General features: G+C 71.5%; 2 protein-coding genes across 2 annotated transcripts; both read right to left on the bottom strand.

Moving 5' to 3' along the window:
- Positions 1-865: 865 nt before the first annotated feature.
- CDK4 (cyclin dependent kinase 4) lies at positions 866-5,032 on the bottom strand (the record flags this gene model as incomplete). Its single annotated transcript, XM_040581564.1, has 5 exons — positions 4,992-5,032; positions 3,571-3,786; positions 2,264-2,399; positions 2,009-2,176; positions 866-975 (listed from the first exon to the last, which is right to left on the bottom strand). Coding segments are annotated over exons 2-5 (629 nt in total), but the record flags the coding sequence as incomplete, so codon positions are not given.
- A 1,066-nt stretch (positions 5,033-6,098) lies between these two features.
- Positions 6,099-15,195, bottom strand: LOC121082212 (25-hydroxyvitamin D-1 alpha hydroxylase, mitochondrial). Its single transcript, XM_040581563.1, has 8 exons — positions 14,882-15,195; positions 11,667-11,863; positions 10,810-11,010; positions 9,380-9,534; positions 9,113-9,300; positions 8,003-8,084; positions 7,728-7,925; positions 6,099-6,264 (listed from the first exon to the last, which is right to left on the bottom strand). The coding sequence occupies exons 1-8, from the start codon at positions 15,193-15,195 to the stop codon at positions 6,136-6,138; spliced, it is 1,464 nt and encodes a 487-aa protein (XP_040437497.1). The 3' UTR covers positions 6,099-6,135.
- Between the last annotated feature and the right edge of the window lie 884 nt (positions 15,196-16,079).

Raw genomic sequence — 16,079 nt, 5'->3', positions numbered from 1 at the left:
CCCCATATGTGTGTGTGTCCCCCCCCAGTGTCATGCCCCCCCCATCCCCCCCCCCATGTCCCTGTGTCCCCCCCTGGGGTCATGCCCCCCCTATGCCCCCCTCCCCAGCTCCCCCATGCCCCCCCACCCCCTCCGTGCCCCTCCCCCATATGTGTGTGTGTCCCCCCCCAGTGTCATGCCCCCCCCCATCCCCCCCCCCCATGTCCCTGTGTCCCCCCCTGGGGTCATGCCCCCCCTATGCCCCCCTCCCCAGCTCCCCCATGCCCCCCCCCAGCTCCCCCATGCCCCCCCCCCCCCCGCGTGCCCCTCCCCCATATGTGTGTGTGTCCCCCCCAGTGTCATATCCCCCCTCCCCCATGTCCCTGTGTCCCCCCCGGGGTCATGCCCCCCCTATGCCCCCCTCCCCAGCTCCCCCATGCCCCCCCACCCCCTCCGTGCCCCTCCCCCATATGTGTGTCCCCCCCCCCAGTGTCATGCCCCCCCCATCCCCCCTCCCCCATGTCCCTGTGTCCCCCCCTGGGGTCATGCCCCCCGTATGCCCCCCTCCCCAGCTCCCCCATGCCCCCCCCCCCCCTCCGTGCCCCTCCCCCATATGTGTGTGTGTCCCCCCAGTGTCATGCCCCCCCCCCTCATGTCCCTGTGTCCCCCGCTGGGGTCATGCCCCCCCTATGCCCCCCTCCCCAGCTCCCCCATGCCCACCCCCGCCCCGTGCCCCTCCCCCATATGTGTGTGTCCCCCCCCAGTGTCATGCCCGCCCCATGTCCCTGTGTCCCCCCCTGGGGTCATGCCCCCCCTATGCCCCCCTCCCCAGCTCCCCCATGCCCCCCCCACCCCCTCCGTGCCCCCCCCCCAGCCCCCCCCTCACTTTCTGCGGAACATCTCGGCGAAGATGCAGCCCACGCTCCACATGTCCACGGGCGTCGCGTACGTGGCCTGGAGCAGCACCTCGGGCGCGCGGTACCACAGCGTCACCACCTGCCCCACGGCACCGCCCCACAGCGTCACCACCTGCCCCACAGCGTCACCACCTGCCCCACGGCACCGCTCAGCCCCATGGCTCTGGCCCCATGGCCACCAGGCCCCACGGCCACCCACCCCTGAGCCTCCCTGTGCCCCACAGCTCCATGGGTTTGTGGCCAACCCACCCCATGGCCAACCCAACCACCCCATGGCCAAACCCCCTGTGGCCAACCCAACCACCCCACGGCCAACCCAACTCACCCCATGGCCAACTCACCCCATGGGCAACCCAACCACCCCATGGCCAACCCAACCCATGGCCAACCCAACTCACCCCATGGCCAACCCAACTACCCCATGGCCAACTCACCCCGTGGCCAACCCAACCCATGGCCAACTCACCCCATGGCCAACCCCCCCTGTGGCCAACCCAACCACCCCGTGGCCAACCCAACCACCCCATGGGCAACCCAACCCATGGCCAACTCACCCCATGGCCAACCCAACTCACCCCATGGGCAACCCAACTACCCCATGGCCAACTCACCCCATGGCCAACCCAACTCATGGCCAACCCAACCACCCCATGGCCAACCCAACTCACCCCATGGCCAACCCAACCACCCCACGGCCAACCCAACCACCCCATGGGCAACCCAACCACCCCATGGGCAACCCAACCCATGGCCAACTCACCCGATGGCCAACCCAACTCACCCCATGAGCAACCCAACCACCCCGTGGCCAACCCAACCACCCCATGGGCAACCCAACCACCCCATGGGCAACCCAACCCATGGCCAACTCACCCGATGGCCAACCCAACTCACCCCATGGGCAACCCAACCACCCCATGGCCAACCCAACCACCCCGTGGCCAACCCAACTACCCCATGGCCAACCCAACCACCCCATGGCCAACCCAACTCACCCCATGGCCAACCCAACCCATGGCCAACCCAACCACCCCATGGCCAACCCAACCCACAGCCACCAGGACCCCCAGCCCCCCAGCCCTGAGCCTCCCGGTGCCCCCCGCCCCACACACCACGGGGGTGAGGGCCATCTGGCAGCTGTAGATGCGGGCCAGCCCGAAGTCGGCCAGCTTGACCTGCCCCCCACTGGTCACCAGGATGTTCTCGGGCTTCAGGTCGCGGTGCACGATGCAGTTGGAGTGCAGGAAATCCAGCCCCCGCAGAAACTGGCGCATCAAATCCTGGGGGGCGGGGGGGAAGGGCGCAGTGACCCCCCTGACCTCCCCAGCCCCTCCCCCCCCCCCCCCTCCCCTCGCGCCGTGCCCCACCTTGATGGTGGCGGGGGGCAGCCCGGGCGCGGGCGCCTTGTCCAGGTACATCTTCAGGTCCTGGTCCACGTGCTCGAAGACCAGCGTCACCTTGGTCTCGCGCTCGGTGCGCGCCGTGGCGCAGACGTCCATCAGGCTGGGGGAGGGGCAGGGGTGGGGGGTCAGCGGGGAGATGCCCCCCCCCCCCCCTCCTCCCCCAGGACCCCCCACGCTGCTGCCTGCAGGAGGTGGGGGACGCCCCCGCGGCCATGGGGCACCGTGGGGTGAAGCCAAAAGGCTGCTGTCCCCTCCCCCACCCCAGCCCACGGTTGGGGGGCAGGGGGTGTTGCTGTCCCTCACCCCACAGCCATGGGGCAGGAGACAATATAAAGACCCCTGTCCCCACCCCATGGCCATGGGGCAGCTGTGGCCACCCCTTGTCCCCACCCCACAGCCATGGGGCAGCCATGTCCCCTGTCCCCACCCCATGGCCATGGGGCAGGAGACAATACAAAGACCCCTGTCCCCACCCCATGGCCATGGGGCAACTGTGACTGTTCCCTGTCCCCCACCCCACAGCCATGGGGCAGCCGTGGCCACCCCTTGTCCCCGCCCCACAGCCATGGGGCAGCTGTGACTGTCCCCTGTCCCCCACCCCACAGCCATGGGGCAGAAGACAACACAAAGACCCCTGTCCGCCCCCCATGGCCATGGGGCAGATGTGACTGTCCCCTGTTCCCCACCCCACAGCCATGGGGCAGGAGAGAATACAAAGACCCCTGTCCCCACCCCATGGCCATGGGGCAGATGTGATCGTCCCCTGTCCCCCACCCCACAGCCATGGGGCAGGAGAGAATACAAAGACCCCTGTCCCCACCCCATGGCCATGGGGCAGATGTGATCGTCCCCTGTCCCCCACCCCACAGCCATGGGGCAGCCGTGTCCCCTGTCCCCACCCCACAGCCATGGGGCAGGAGACAATACAAAGACCCCTGTCCCCACCCCCATGGCCATGGGGCAGATGTGATTGTCCCCTGTCCCCCACCCCACAGCCATGGGGCAGGAGACAATGCAAAGACCCCTGTCCCCACCCCATGGCCATGGGGCAGCCGTGTCCTGTCCCTACCCCATGGCCATGGGGCAGCTGTGACTGTCCCCTTGTCCCCACCCCACAGCCACGGGGCAGCCGTGTCCCCTGCCCCCCACCCCACAGCCACGGGATGAGCCCCTTCACCCCACACACGCAGAGCAGGTGGCAGTGGGACCCCTGGCAGCGCTATGGGGCAGCGCTATGGGGCAGCGCTATGGGGCAGCGCTATGGGGCTCACCGGACGATGTTGGGGTGGTCGAAGTGCTCGAGGCGCCGCAGCAGCGCGACCTCGCGCACGGCGCTGAGCGGGAGCCCGTTCTCCGTCGCCTGCACCCGCACGTTCTTCAGCGCCACGAAGCGCCCGCTGCGCCGGTCCCGCGCCTTGTACACGGTGCCGTAGGCGCCCACCCCGATCTCCGCCACCGGCTCGTACTGCGCCCGCTCCTGCGCCATCCTGCGCCCCACGGCGCGGCCCCCTCAGCCCCACGGCGGGAGCCCGGCAGTGCCCCCCAGCCCCGTGGTGAGACCCCCAGCAACACCTCTAGTGCCCCACAGCGGGACCCCAGCGCCCCACAGCAGGACCCCAGCAATCCCCCCCAGCGCCCCACAGCAGGACCCCAGCAATCCCCCCCAGTGCCCCACGGCGGGACCCCAGTGCCCCACAGCAGGACCCCAGTGCCCCACAGCAGGACCCCAGCGATCCCCCCCAGCCCCATGGTGGGACCCCAGCGCCCCACAGCAGGACCCCAGCAATCCCCCCCAGCCCCACAGCAGGACCCCGGCAGTCCCCCCCAGCCCCATGGCAGGACCCTAGAAATCTCCCCCAGCCCCATGGTGGGACCCCCAGCAACACCCCCAGTGCCCCACGGCGGGACCCCAGTGCCCCACAGCAGGACACCAGTGCCCCACAGCAGGACCCCAGCGATCCCCCCCAGCCCCATGGTGGGACCCCAGCGCCCCACAGCAGGACCCCAGCAATCCCCCCCAGCCCCACAGCAGGACCCCGGCAGTCCCCCCCAGCCCCATGGCAGGACCCTAGAAATCTCCCCCAGCCCCATGGTGGGACCCCCAGCAACACCCCCAGTGCCCCACGGCGGGACCCCAGCACCCCACGGTGGGACCCTGTCAGCCCCATGGTGGGACCCCAGCGATCCTCTCCATATCCCACAGCGGGACCCCCAGCAATCTCCCCCGTGCCCCATAGCGGGACCCCCAGCCCCCCACACCCCCAGCACAGCCCCCCGCAGCGAGACCCCCAGCCCCCTCCCACCAGCCCCCCCCAGTGAGACCCCCAGCACAGCCCCCTACACCCCCATATCCCCCCAGCACAGCCCCCCCAGCGCGCCCCGCAGCCCCCCACACCCCCCAGGCCCCCCAGCGAGACCCCCAGCCCCCCACAACACCAGCACCCCCCCCGCACCCCATGACCAGCCCCTCCCCCCACCCCCGCCGTGACACCCCCCAGGGCCGCCCCCTCCCCCCCCCCTCCAGGACACGCGTGAGAAGGGGGCAGGGACCCTCCGGGGGGGGGGGAGGGGGCAAGGGCTTGCAACAGGGGGGAGGGGCACCGCGTGGCCGGGGCTCGCGCGTGGCGGGGGGGGAGGGGGGGCCACGTGCGCGGGGCGGGGGGGGGGGGGGGGGGGGGGGCTCGGGACTCACCGGGCGGCGGCGCGCGGGACTCGGCGCGCGGGCCGGGGGGAGGGGGGGTGGGGGGGGGGGAGGGGGCGGGGCTGGAGGACCGGAACCAACGAGACGGGACGGTCGGAAGGGCCGGGGGGAGTGGGGGAGGGGAGGGGCTCGGACGGCGGGGTCCCTCCCGGGGGAGAGGGAGGTCCTGGGGAGGGGGTAGGGGTCTCTCCCCGGGGTGGGGGAGGGGAGGGGGTCCCACTCCGGCGGGGGGGATGGGGAGGGTGGGGGTAGCGGGGGTCTTACCCCGGAGGGGGGAGGTTAAGGTGGGGGGGAGGGGAGGGGAGGGGGGTCCCACCGCCGAGGGGGGGTGTGAAGGGGGGGAGGGGAGCGGGGCCGGTCTCGAACCGGCGGCCCCGGCGGGGGGGACACGCGGGACGCCGGGACACGGGGCGGGCGGGGGGAGGGGACACGGAGGGGTGAGGCCCCCCCCCGGGCTCTGTCCGTGGTGCTGAAGCGGCCCCGGGCCCCTCCCCCCCCCCCGCCCCCCCCATCCCGGTGTCACCGCGCTCGGCCGCGCCGGGACCCCACGAGGGTCCAGAGTCCCCGTGTGACGTCAGCGCCGTGGGACATTGACCCCTCCCCCCCCGGGGGGGGCACCACGCGCATTAACCCCCCCGTGGGACCGGGCCCGCTGCCCCCCAGGGTCCCCCTGTCGTCCCACCCCCCGGCTCGGGGGGGGTTTCACAGCTCTGTCCCGGGGGGGGGGGGGGGCAGGGCCGGGCGCGTGACTCACACACCCAGTGTGTGTGCCCATCCCCCCCCCCCCAGACACCTTGGGGGTGCGGGGGGGGAACCCCCCCCCCTCTGCTCCCCCCCCTCCCCCCAGTCCTGCCACGTCACCCCTGGGTGCAGGTCGGGGCAGGCACCCCTACCCCTCCCCCCCCACCCCCACCCCCCTCCCCCACCACACACACACGGGGGGGGGGGGGAGGGGCGCTGAGTCACCCCGAGAGCGGGCGGGGGGGGGGAGCGGGGGGGGGGGCAGGGAGCACCCACAACATTTTATTCGTCAATAAATAAAAGTTTAAATAATCCGGGGACACACACACACACATAAATAGCGGGAGGGGGGGCGGCGGGGTGAGGTCAGCGCGGGGTCAAGGTCAGCGCGGGGTCAAGGTCGGGGTCCAGCCCGGGGCAGGAACTGGAGGGTGACGGTGGCAGCGGGGACCAGCAGCGTCCGCGTCATGGGGGGGACCCGGCCCCCCCCCGGCTCCGGGCGCACCTCGAAATGCAGCAGGATCTGGGGGGGGGGGATGGGTGAGGGGGGAGCCGGGGGGGGGCACTGGGGGGTGGGGACCTGGGGGACACCGCGGGGCGGGGGGGGACCACCGGGGGGATGGGGACAAGGGGGGACACCCATGCGGGGGGACACCAGGGGGATGGGGACATGGAGGGACAGGGGGATACCAGGGGGACAAGGGGGGACACCGGGGGGACGGGGGTGTACCAGGGGGATGGGGGACACCGGGGGGCACCCGGGGCCAGGGGGACACTGGGGGGACACTGGGACAGGTGGGGATGTGGGGATAGGGGGGTGCAGGGACAGGGGCATGCGTGGACCCACAGACAGGGGGACATTGGGACAGGGGGACATGGGGACACGGGGGCCTGGGAACAGGGGCCTGCAGGGCTGTGGGGACGGGGGGGGGGGGGGGCGGGGCTGGGGGGCTGCGGGGACACGGGGACGCAGGGCTGCGGGGCCGGGGGGATGCAGGGACAAGGGGATGGGGGACAGTGGGGACATGGGGGCAGGGGGACCCGGGGGCAGTGGGCACACAGGGATGCAGGGACAGTGGGATGTGGGGACATGGGGACGTGGGGACAGTGGGATGCAGGGATGTGGGGATGGGGGCGTGGGGGACATGGGGATGCAGGGATGGGGACATGCAGGGACACAGGGACAGTGGGATATGGGGACACAGGGATGTGGGGACAGTGGGACGTGGGGATGCAGGGATAGTGCGACATGGGGACATGGGGACAGTGGGATGCTGGGACAGTGGGATGCAGGGATGGGGGCATGCAGGGATGCAGGGACATGGGGACACGGGGACAGTGGGACATGGGGACACGGGGACAGTGGGATGCAGGGACGCAGGGGTGGGGGCATGCAGGGACAGTGGGATGCGGGGACGCAGGGATGCGGGGATGTGGGGACAGTGGGATGCAGGGATGTGGGGATGGGGGATGGGGGGACGCGGGGATGGCGGGACAGTGGGATGTGGGGATGGGGACACGCAGGGATGCAGGGACGGTGGGGACACAGGGACAGTGGGATGTGGGGACAGGGGACAGTGGGATGCTGGGACAGTGGGATGCAGGGATGGGGGCACACAGGGATGCAGGGACATGGGGACATGGGGACAGTGGGATGTGGGGACAGGGGACAGTGGGATGCTGGGACAGTGGGATGCAGGGATGGGGGCATGCAGGGATGCAGGGACATGGGGACACGGGGACAGTGGGATGTGGGGACAGGGGACAGTGGGATGCTGGGACAGTGGGATGCAGGGATGGGGGCATGCAGGGATGCAGGGACATGGGGACATGGGGACAGTGGGATGCTGGGACAGTAGGATGCAGGGATGGGGGCATGCAGGGATGCAGGGACATGGGGACATTCGGACAGTGGGACATGGGGACACGGGGACAGTGGGATGTGGGGACACAGGGACAGTGGGGACAGTGGGCCGCGGGTGTCACCTGCGCCAGCGCCATGTGCAGCTCCAGCTGGGCCAGGCGGCGGCCGAGGCAGCTGCGGGCGCCGAGGCCGAAGGGCAGCGAGGCGAAGGGGTGACGCGCGGCGTCGGGGCGCAGCCAGCGCTGCGGGCGGAAGGCGTCGGGCGCCGGGAAGTGGCGGGGGTCGCGCGAGGCCGCGTAGTGACACAGGGTGATCAGGGTCTGGGGGGACACGGCGTGAGTGGGGGTCGGGGGGTTGGGGGGGTGGGGGAGGGGGGTGGGGGAGGGGTGCGTCTCACCTGGCGGGGTACCAGGTAGTCGCCCACGCGGATGTCGCGGTCGGGGACGACGCGGGCGTTGGCGGGGATGACGGGGTACAGCCTGCGCGGGGGCGGCGTGTCACCCCCCCATCCCGGCCTTCGTCCCTGTCCCCAGCATCAGCCCCAGCCCTGTCCTTGTCCCCATCCCGGCCACCACCTCCAGCCCCCACCTTGTCCCCAGCCCCCACCTCCATCCCCGCCACCATCATCATCCCTGTCCTTGTCCCCATCTCAGTCGCTGTCCCTATCCCTGTCCCCATCCTGCCACCATCTTCATCCCTGTCCTTGTCCCCACCTCAGTCCCTGGCCCCAGCCCTGTCCTTGTCCCCAGCCCTGTCCTTGTCCCCATCCTCATCTTTATCGGTGTCCTTGTCCCCACCTCAGTCGCTGTCCCCAGCCTTGGCCTTGTCCCCACCACCATCTTCATCCCTGTCCTTGTCCCCATCCTCATCTTGATCAGTGTCCTTGTCCCCATCCCCATCCTTGTCCCCATCCCATCTTCATCCCCACCACCATCTTCATCCCTGTCCTTGTCCCCACCTCAGTCCTTGTCCCCAGCCCTGTCCTTGTCCCCAGCCCTGTCCTTGTCCCCATCCTCATCCCCATCCCTGTCCCCATCCCTTGCCTTCATCCCACCACCATCCCCATCCCTGTCCTTGTCCCCTTGTCAGTCCCTGTCCCCATCCTCACCTTTATCGGTGTCCTTGTCCCCACCTCCGTCCCTGTCCCCAGCCTTGTCCTTGTCCCCACCACCATCTTCATCCCTGTCCTTGTCCCCATCCTCATCTTGATCAGTGTCCTTGTCCCCATCCCCATCCTTGTCCCCATCCCATCTTCATCCCTACCACCATCTTCATCCCTGTCCTTGTCCCCACCTCAGTCCTTGTCCCCAGCCCTGTCCTTGTCCCCAGCCTTGTCCTTGTCCCCAGCCTCATCTTCATCAGTGTCCTTCTCCCCATCCTTGTCCTCATCCCCATCCCTGTCCTTGTCCCCAGCTCAGCCCCCACCCCCATCCCATCTTCATCCCTGTCCCCATCCCCATCCCTTGTCCCCCCCATCACCACTCCCGCCCCCCCGCCCCTCCCCCACCTGAGGGTCTCCTTCACCACGGCCCGCAGCAGGGGCGCCCTGCCCAGCGCGGTGGCCCAGGACCCGCAGCCGGTGGCCGAGGGGCCACCACCGGCGCCCAGCGTGGCCACCAGCTCGCGGTGCAGCGCCGCCTGCACCCCGGGGTGCCGCGCCAGCTCGTACAGGCTCCACGACAGGGTGCTGGAAATCTGGGGGGGGGGGGGGGGGGACACACAGCGTCAGCGGGACCCCCGGAGCCAGGGACACCCCCCCGTGGCCCCCCCTGACCGTGTCCACGCCGGCCAGCAGCAGCTCCGTGACGTTGCCGTAGATGCTCCTCATGGGGACCTTCTCCCGGGCCAGGTGGTCGGTGACGCACGTCCCGGCCACCGGCCCCCCCGGCGCGGCCACCGCGGCCACCCGACGGTCGATGTGCCCCATGGCTGGAGGGGACATGGCCATGTCAGCGCCACCGCCGCCCCGTGTCCCTCCGTGTCCCCCCCATGTCCCACCATGTCCCCACCATGTCCCCCGCACGTCCTCTCACGCACAGCCCTGTGCCCCCTGTGTCCCCATGTCCCCGTGCCCATCCCCATGCCCCCTGTGCCCCCCATGGTGTCCCCTCACCGAAGGCATGGCCCTGTGCCCCCCACCATCCCTGTGCCCCCCATGTCCCTGTGTCCCCATGTCCCCCACCGTCCCCGTGCCCCCCGTGTCCCTGTGCCCCCTGTGTCCCAGTGCCCCCCATGTCCCAGTGCCCCCCATGTCCCAGTGCCCCCCCGTGTCCCAGTGCCCCCCCGTGTCCCAGTGCCCCCCATGCCCCCCACCATCCCTGTGCCCCCCATGTCTCTGTGTCCCATGTGCCCCCCCTGCGCCACCCTGCCCCTATGCCCCCCACTGTCCCCATGCCCCCTGTGCCCCCATGCCCCCCACCATCCCTGTGCCCCCATGCCCCCCACCATCCCCATGCCTCCCATGTCCCTGCACCCCTGCCGTCCCTGTGTCCCCATGTCCCCCCACGGAAGACACAGCCCCGCACCCCCCGTGCCAGCCATGCCCCCGTGCCCCCCGCCATCCCCGTGCCCCCCACCGTCCCCATGCCCCCCGTGTCCCCATGCCCCCCACTGTCCCCATGCCCCCTGTGTCCCCGTACCCCTGCCGTCCCTGTGTCCCCATGTCCCCCCACGGAAGACACAGCCCCGCACCCCCCGTGCCAGCCATGCCCCCGTGCCCCCCACCATCCCCGTGCTCCCCATGTCGCAGTGCCCCCGTGCCCCCCGCCATCCCCGTGCCCCCCACCGTCCCCATGCCCCCCATGTCCCCATGCCCCCCACCGTCCCCATGCCCCCCACCGTCCCCATACCCCTGCCATCCCTGTGTCCCCATGTCCCCCCATGGAAGACACAGCCCCGCGCCCCCCCGTGCCAGCCATGCCCCCGTGCCCCCACCATCCCCATGCTCCCCATGTCGCAGTGCCCCCGTGCCCCCCGCCGTCCCCGTGCCCCCCACCGTCCCCATGCCCCCCGTGTCCCCATGCCCCCCACCATCCCCATGCCCCCCGTGTCCCCGTACCCCTGCCGTCCCTGTGTCCCCATGTCCCCCCACGGAAGACACAGCCCCACACCCCCCGTGCCAGCCATGCCCCCATGCCCCGCACCATCCCCATGCTCCCCATGTCACGGTGCCCCCGTGCCCCCCGCCGTCCCCGTGCCCCCCACCGAAGGCGAAGAGGCAGTCCCAGGCGTGGCAGAAGGTGCGCCAGGGCCAGGGGAAGAGGCGGTGCAGGGCGCGGGGCATGGCCATGGTCAGCAGCGTGGTGGTGAACATGGTGTCCATGGCGCGGATGAAGCTCTCGGTGTCCCCCGGCACCTCGGGCTCCAGGCAGCCCAGGCGGGAGGCGAACAGCACCGAGGAGATGCCTGGGGGGGGGGGGGGGGGGAGAGCCAGGGGGGAGGGGGGCCCGGGACAACCCCGGGGGACATGGGGTGTCATTGGGGACACTGAAGTGTCACTGGGGATGGGGGCAGGGGCCACCCAGGGGATGGGGAGGACCCCAGGGGATGTGGGGTGGCACTGGGGTGTCATTGCGGATGGGGACAGGGGACAGACAGGGGATGGGGAGGACCCCAGGGGACGTGGGGTGGCACTGGGGACACTGGGGTGTCATTGCGGATGGGGACAGGGGACAGACAGGGGATGGGGAGGACCCCAGGGGACGTGGGGTGGCACTGGGGACACTGGGGTGTCCTTGGGGATAGGGTGGGGATGGGGTGGGGAGGATCCCAGGGGACAGGGAGGACCTTGGGGACACTGGGGTCCCTAGGGACGTGGTGGGGACAAGGGGCACCTTGGGGACAGGGAGGACCTTGGGGGATGTGGGGAGCCCCTGGGGGACACGGGGAGCCCCCGGGGGACATGGGGAGCCCCTGGGGGACACGGGAACCACAGGGATTTGGGGACACGGCAGGTCTGGGGACACACAGGAGCCCCGGGGGGACACCAAAGCCCCGGTGCCACGGGGCCCCGGGCAGACCCCTGCCCCTCCCCATCCCCCCCCCCGCCCCCCCCCCCTCACCTTCCAGGCCGAAGCGGTAGAACTCGGTGGCCAGGTCGGGGACCAGGTGCTGGGGGTGCCGGTCACGCTGGCGCTGCAGCCGCCGCACCAGGTCGCCCACCACGGCGGCCACTGGCCCCGCGTAGCCCTCGGCCGCCCGTGGCCGCAGCAGCAGCCGCCCCAGCAGCCGCCGCAGCCGCTGCCACTCCTCGCCCTCCCTGCGGGACGGGGACACGGCGTGGGACACGGGGACACGGGGTGTGGGGACATGGGGATACCGTGGGGACACGGGGTGTGGGGACACGGGGACACGGCAGGGGACATGGGGTGTGGGGACACGGGGACACGGCAGGGGACATGGGGTGTGGGGACATGGGGATACTGTGGGGACACGGCAGGGGACAGACATGGGGTGTGGGGACACGGGGACACGGCAGGGGACATGGGGTGTGGGGACATGGGGATACTGTGGGGACACGGCAGGGGACATGGGGACACGGTGTGGGACACAGGGACACTGTGTGGGACATGGGGACACAGCATGGGACACGGGGCGTGGGGACACAGGGACACAGTGGGGACACGGGGTATGGGGACACGGCAAGGGACATGGGGACACAGCAGGGGACACGGGGTGTGGGGACATGGGGATACCGTGGGGACACGGCAGGGGACATGGGGACACGGTGTGGGACACGGGGACACTGTGTGGGACACGGGGACACAGCGTGGGACACGGGGTGTGGGGACACAGGGACACGGCGTGGGACATGGGACACGGGGTGTGGGGACACAGGGACACGGTGGGGACACGGGGTATGGGGACACAGCAGGGGACACGGGGTGTGGGGACACGGGGACACAGTGGGGACACGGGGTGTGGGGACACGGCAAGGGACATGGGGACACAGCAGGGGACATGGGGACACGGGGTGGGACACGGGGACACGGGGATACGGTGTGGGACACAGGGTGTGGGGACATGGAGACACAGCATGGGACAAGGGACATGCAGTGTGGGGACACGGGGACACGGCAAGGGACACGGGGACACAGCAGGGGACACGGTGTGGGACACAGGGTGTGGGGACATGGGGACACAGCATGGGACAAGGGACATGCGGTGTGGGGACACGGGGACACGGCAGGGGACATGGGGACACGGCAGGGGACATGGGGACATGGTGTGGGGACATGGGGACATGGTGTGGGACACAAGACACGGCGTGGGACACGGGGTGTGGGGACACGGGGACAGGGGGTGTGGGGACATGGGGACACTGTGGGGACATGGGGTGTGGGGACACGGGGACACAGCTAGGGACACGGGCACACAGCAGGGGACATGGGGACACGGCAGGGGGACACAGGGAGTGGGGGCATGGGGACACGTGACACGGCATGAGGACACAGTGACACAGCGTGGGAACACGGGGACACGGCAGGGGGACACAGGGACACAGGGTGGGGGGACATGGGGACACGGCAGGGGGACACGGGGTGTGGGGACACGGGGACACAACAGGGGGACACGGGGACATGGGGTGTGGGGACACGAGGACACGGCGAGGGGACGTGGGGACACAGGGATGGGGACAGGGACACGGGGTGTGGGGAGACACAGGGATGGGGCTGAGGGATGGGGACACGGGGACACGGCGGGGGAACACGGGGACACGGTGGGGACACAGGGCGTGGGGACATGGGGACACGGTGGGGGGGCCATGAGGACAGCAGGGGGGGATGGGGGATGGGGACATGGGGTGTGGGAACACTGGGACACGGCGGGGGACAGGGCACGGGGGGGGGCGTGGGGACACGGGGGACACAGTGGGGGCAGGGGGGGGTGTGGGGGCACGGGTGGGGGATGGGAACACAGGGAGGCGGGGGGTGTGTGGGGATGGGAGGGGGATGGGGGGGGATGGGGGGGGATGAGGGGGATGGGGGGGGGATGGGGGGGGGGCTGGTCCCCCCAGGAGGAGGCGCCAGCGTGGGCACCCACGGGTGTCACCGGGCCCCGGCACGTCCCCTGCCACGGGGGGGCCACGGGGGGGGAGGGGGGGGGGCACGGAGCGGGGGGGGGGGGCTCTGCAGGGGGGCGGGGGGCTGCGAAATGGGGCGGGGGGCTGTGCAGGGGGGCGGGGCGTTGTACATGGGGAGGGGCTACACATGGGGGTGGGGGGCTGCAGGGCTGGGGGGGGGTTGGGGGCTTTGGGGGCGCCGGGCTCCCCACCCCCCGCCCCCGCGCCGCTCCCCGCGTTACTCACATCCTGCGGGGGGCGGGGCCGGGGGGGGGGCGCGGGGCGGGGGGCGGGGCAGCAGCGGGGCCGGGGGGGCTTGAATCACGCCTGAGTCACCCCGGGATCATGCCCCCCCCCCCCCCCCCCCCCCCCCCCCCCCCCCCGCGGCGCCCGGCCCGGAATGTGGGGGCGGGGGGTGCGGCAGGGACCCCCCGGGGCACAGACACCCCGCGGCCCCGGGTGCGGACCCAGCCCCCCCGGAGAGCCCCCAGCCCCCATGTGCAGCCCCCAGCCCCCCCGGAGAGCCCCCAGCCCCCTGTGTCCAGCCCCCAGCAGCAGACCCCAGACCCGGTGCCCAGTGCCCAGCCCCCAGCCCCAACCCACAGCCCAACGCCCCCATGTGCAGCCCCCAGCCCCTGGTGCCCAACCCCCATCCACAGCCCCCAGACCCCAGTGCCCTGCTCCCAGACCCCTGTGCCAAGCCCCCAGACGCCCCACGCAGCCCCCAGACCCCCATCCACAGCCCCCAGACCCCCGTGCCTTGCTCCCATACCCCTGTGCCAAGCCCCCAGACCCCCCCCGCAGACCCCAGACCCCTGTGCCAAGCCCCCAGACCCCCCACGCAGACCCTAGACCCCCGTGCCTTGCTCCCAGACCCCTATGCCAAGCCCCCAGACCCCCCACGCAGACCCCAGACCCCAGTGCCCTGCTCCCAGACCCCTGTGCGAAGCCCCCAGACCCCCCACGCAGCCCCCAGACCCCTGTGCCCTGTTCCCAGACCCCTGTGCCAAGCCCCCCAGGCTCAATCCACAGCCCCCAGACCCCAGTGCCCTGCTCCTGGACCCCTGTGCCAAGCCCCCAGACTCCCCACGCAGACCCCAGACCCCTGTCCACAGACCCCAGACCCCTGTGCCAAGCCCCCAGGCTCAATCCACAGCCCCCACCCCCCTGTGTCCAGCCCCCAGGCCCTAGCCCCTAGCCCCCAGCCCCACTCACGCGGTGAGCAGCCCGCAGGCATGCCCGCGCCACAGCCGGTAATCCTTCCAGGAGGAGAGCTGGGAGCGCACCGGGAATTCTCCCTCCTGGCGCAGCACCTGCTCGATCAGCCCAGCATCGGCCACGTGCACGGTCAGGATGGGCCCGAAGCTCGCCTTCCACACCGGCCCGTAGCGGGCAAGACCCTCCACCTGCGGGAACAGGGGGACACGGGTGGCACCGCAGTGGCACCGGGGGTGGCATCGGGGGTGCCCCTCAGGACGGGACCCAGAGCCCCAGGGGGATGCTGGCCAGGACAGGACTGGCCGTGGCATTGGGGTGGGGGTCCCAGCCCCACAGTGCCCACCCGTGGGTGGTCCCCCCAGCCTTGGCCTGGGAGTTGCTGCCCACCCGCTGTGGGGGCTCGGTGTGCCTGGGGGGGCTGTTGGCACCGGCAGCTGCCGCTTGCAGGGTGCCCCGGGGTGGTCCCTGTGCCTGCTGAACCCCAGGGATTGAGGTCGGGGTCCCCCCATCTCTGCCAAGCCCCAGAGATGGGGGTCGGGGTCCCCCCAAGCCCTCTGAGCCCCAGGGATCAAGATCGGGGTCCCCCCGACCCCTCTGAGCCCCAGGGATCACGGTTGGGGTCCCCCCATCCCCGCCAAGCCCCAGGGATCAAGGTCAGGGTCCCCCCCGACCCCTCTGAGCCCCAGGGATCAAGGTCGGGGTCCCCCTGTCCCCTCTGAGCCCCAGGGATCAAGGTCGGGGTCCCCCCGACCCCTCTGAGCCCCAGGGATCACGACTGGGGTCCCCCCATCCCCGCCAAGCCCCAGGGATCAAGGTCAGGGTCCCCCCGACCCCTCTGAGCCCCAGGGATCACGATTGGGGTCCCCCCACCCCACCCGAATCCCCAGGGATCAAGGTCGGGGTCCCCCTGTCCCCTCTGAGCCCCAGGGATCAAGATCAGGGTCCCCCCGACCCCTCTGAGCCCCAGGGATCACGACTGGGGTCCCCCCCATCCCCGCCAAGCCCCAGGGATCAAGGTCAGGGTCCCCCGAGCCCTCTGAGCCCCAGGGATCACGATTGGGGTCCCCTCACCCCCGCCAAGCCCCAGGGATCAAGGTCGGGGTCCCCCTGTCCCCTCTGAGCCCCAGGGATCACGATTGGGGTCCCCCCGTCCACTCCAAGCCCCAGGATGGTGGGGCAGGGGTCCCCTCATCCC

This window comes from Falco naumanni, unplaced genomic scaffold (genome assembly GCF_017639655.2).
Source record: "Falco naumanni isolate bFalNau1 unplaced genomic scaffold, bFalNau1.pat scaffold_435_arrow_pat_ctg1, whole genome shotgun sequence".
NCBI classification, from domain to species: domain Eukaryota; kingdom Metazoa; phylum Chordata; class Aves; order Falconiformes; family Falconidae; genus Falco; species Falco naumanni.
This window is presented reverse-complemented; position numbering and strand designations above follow the sequence as displayed.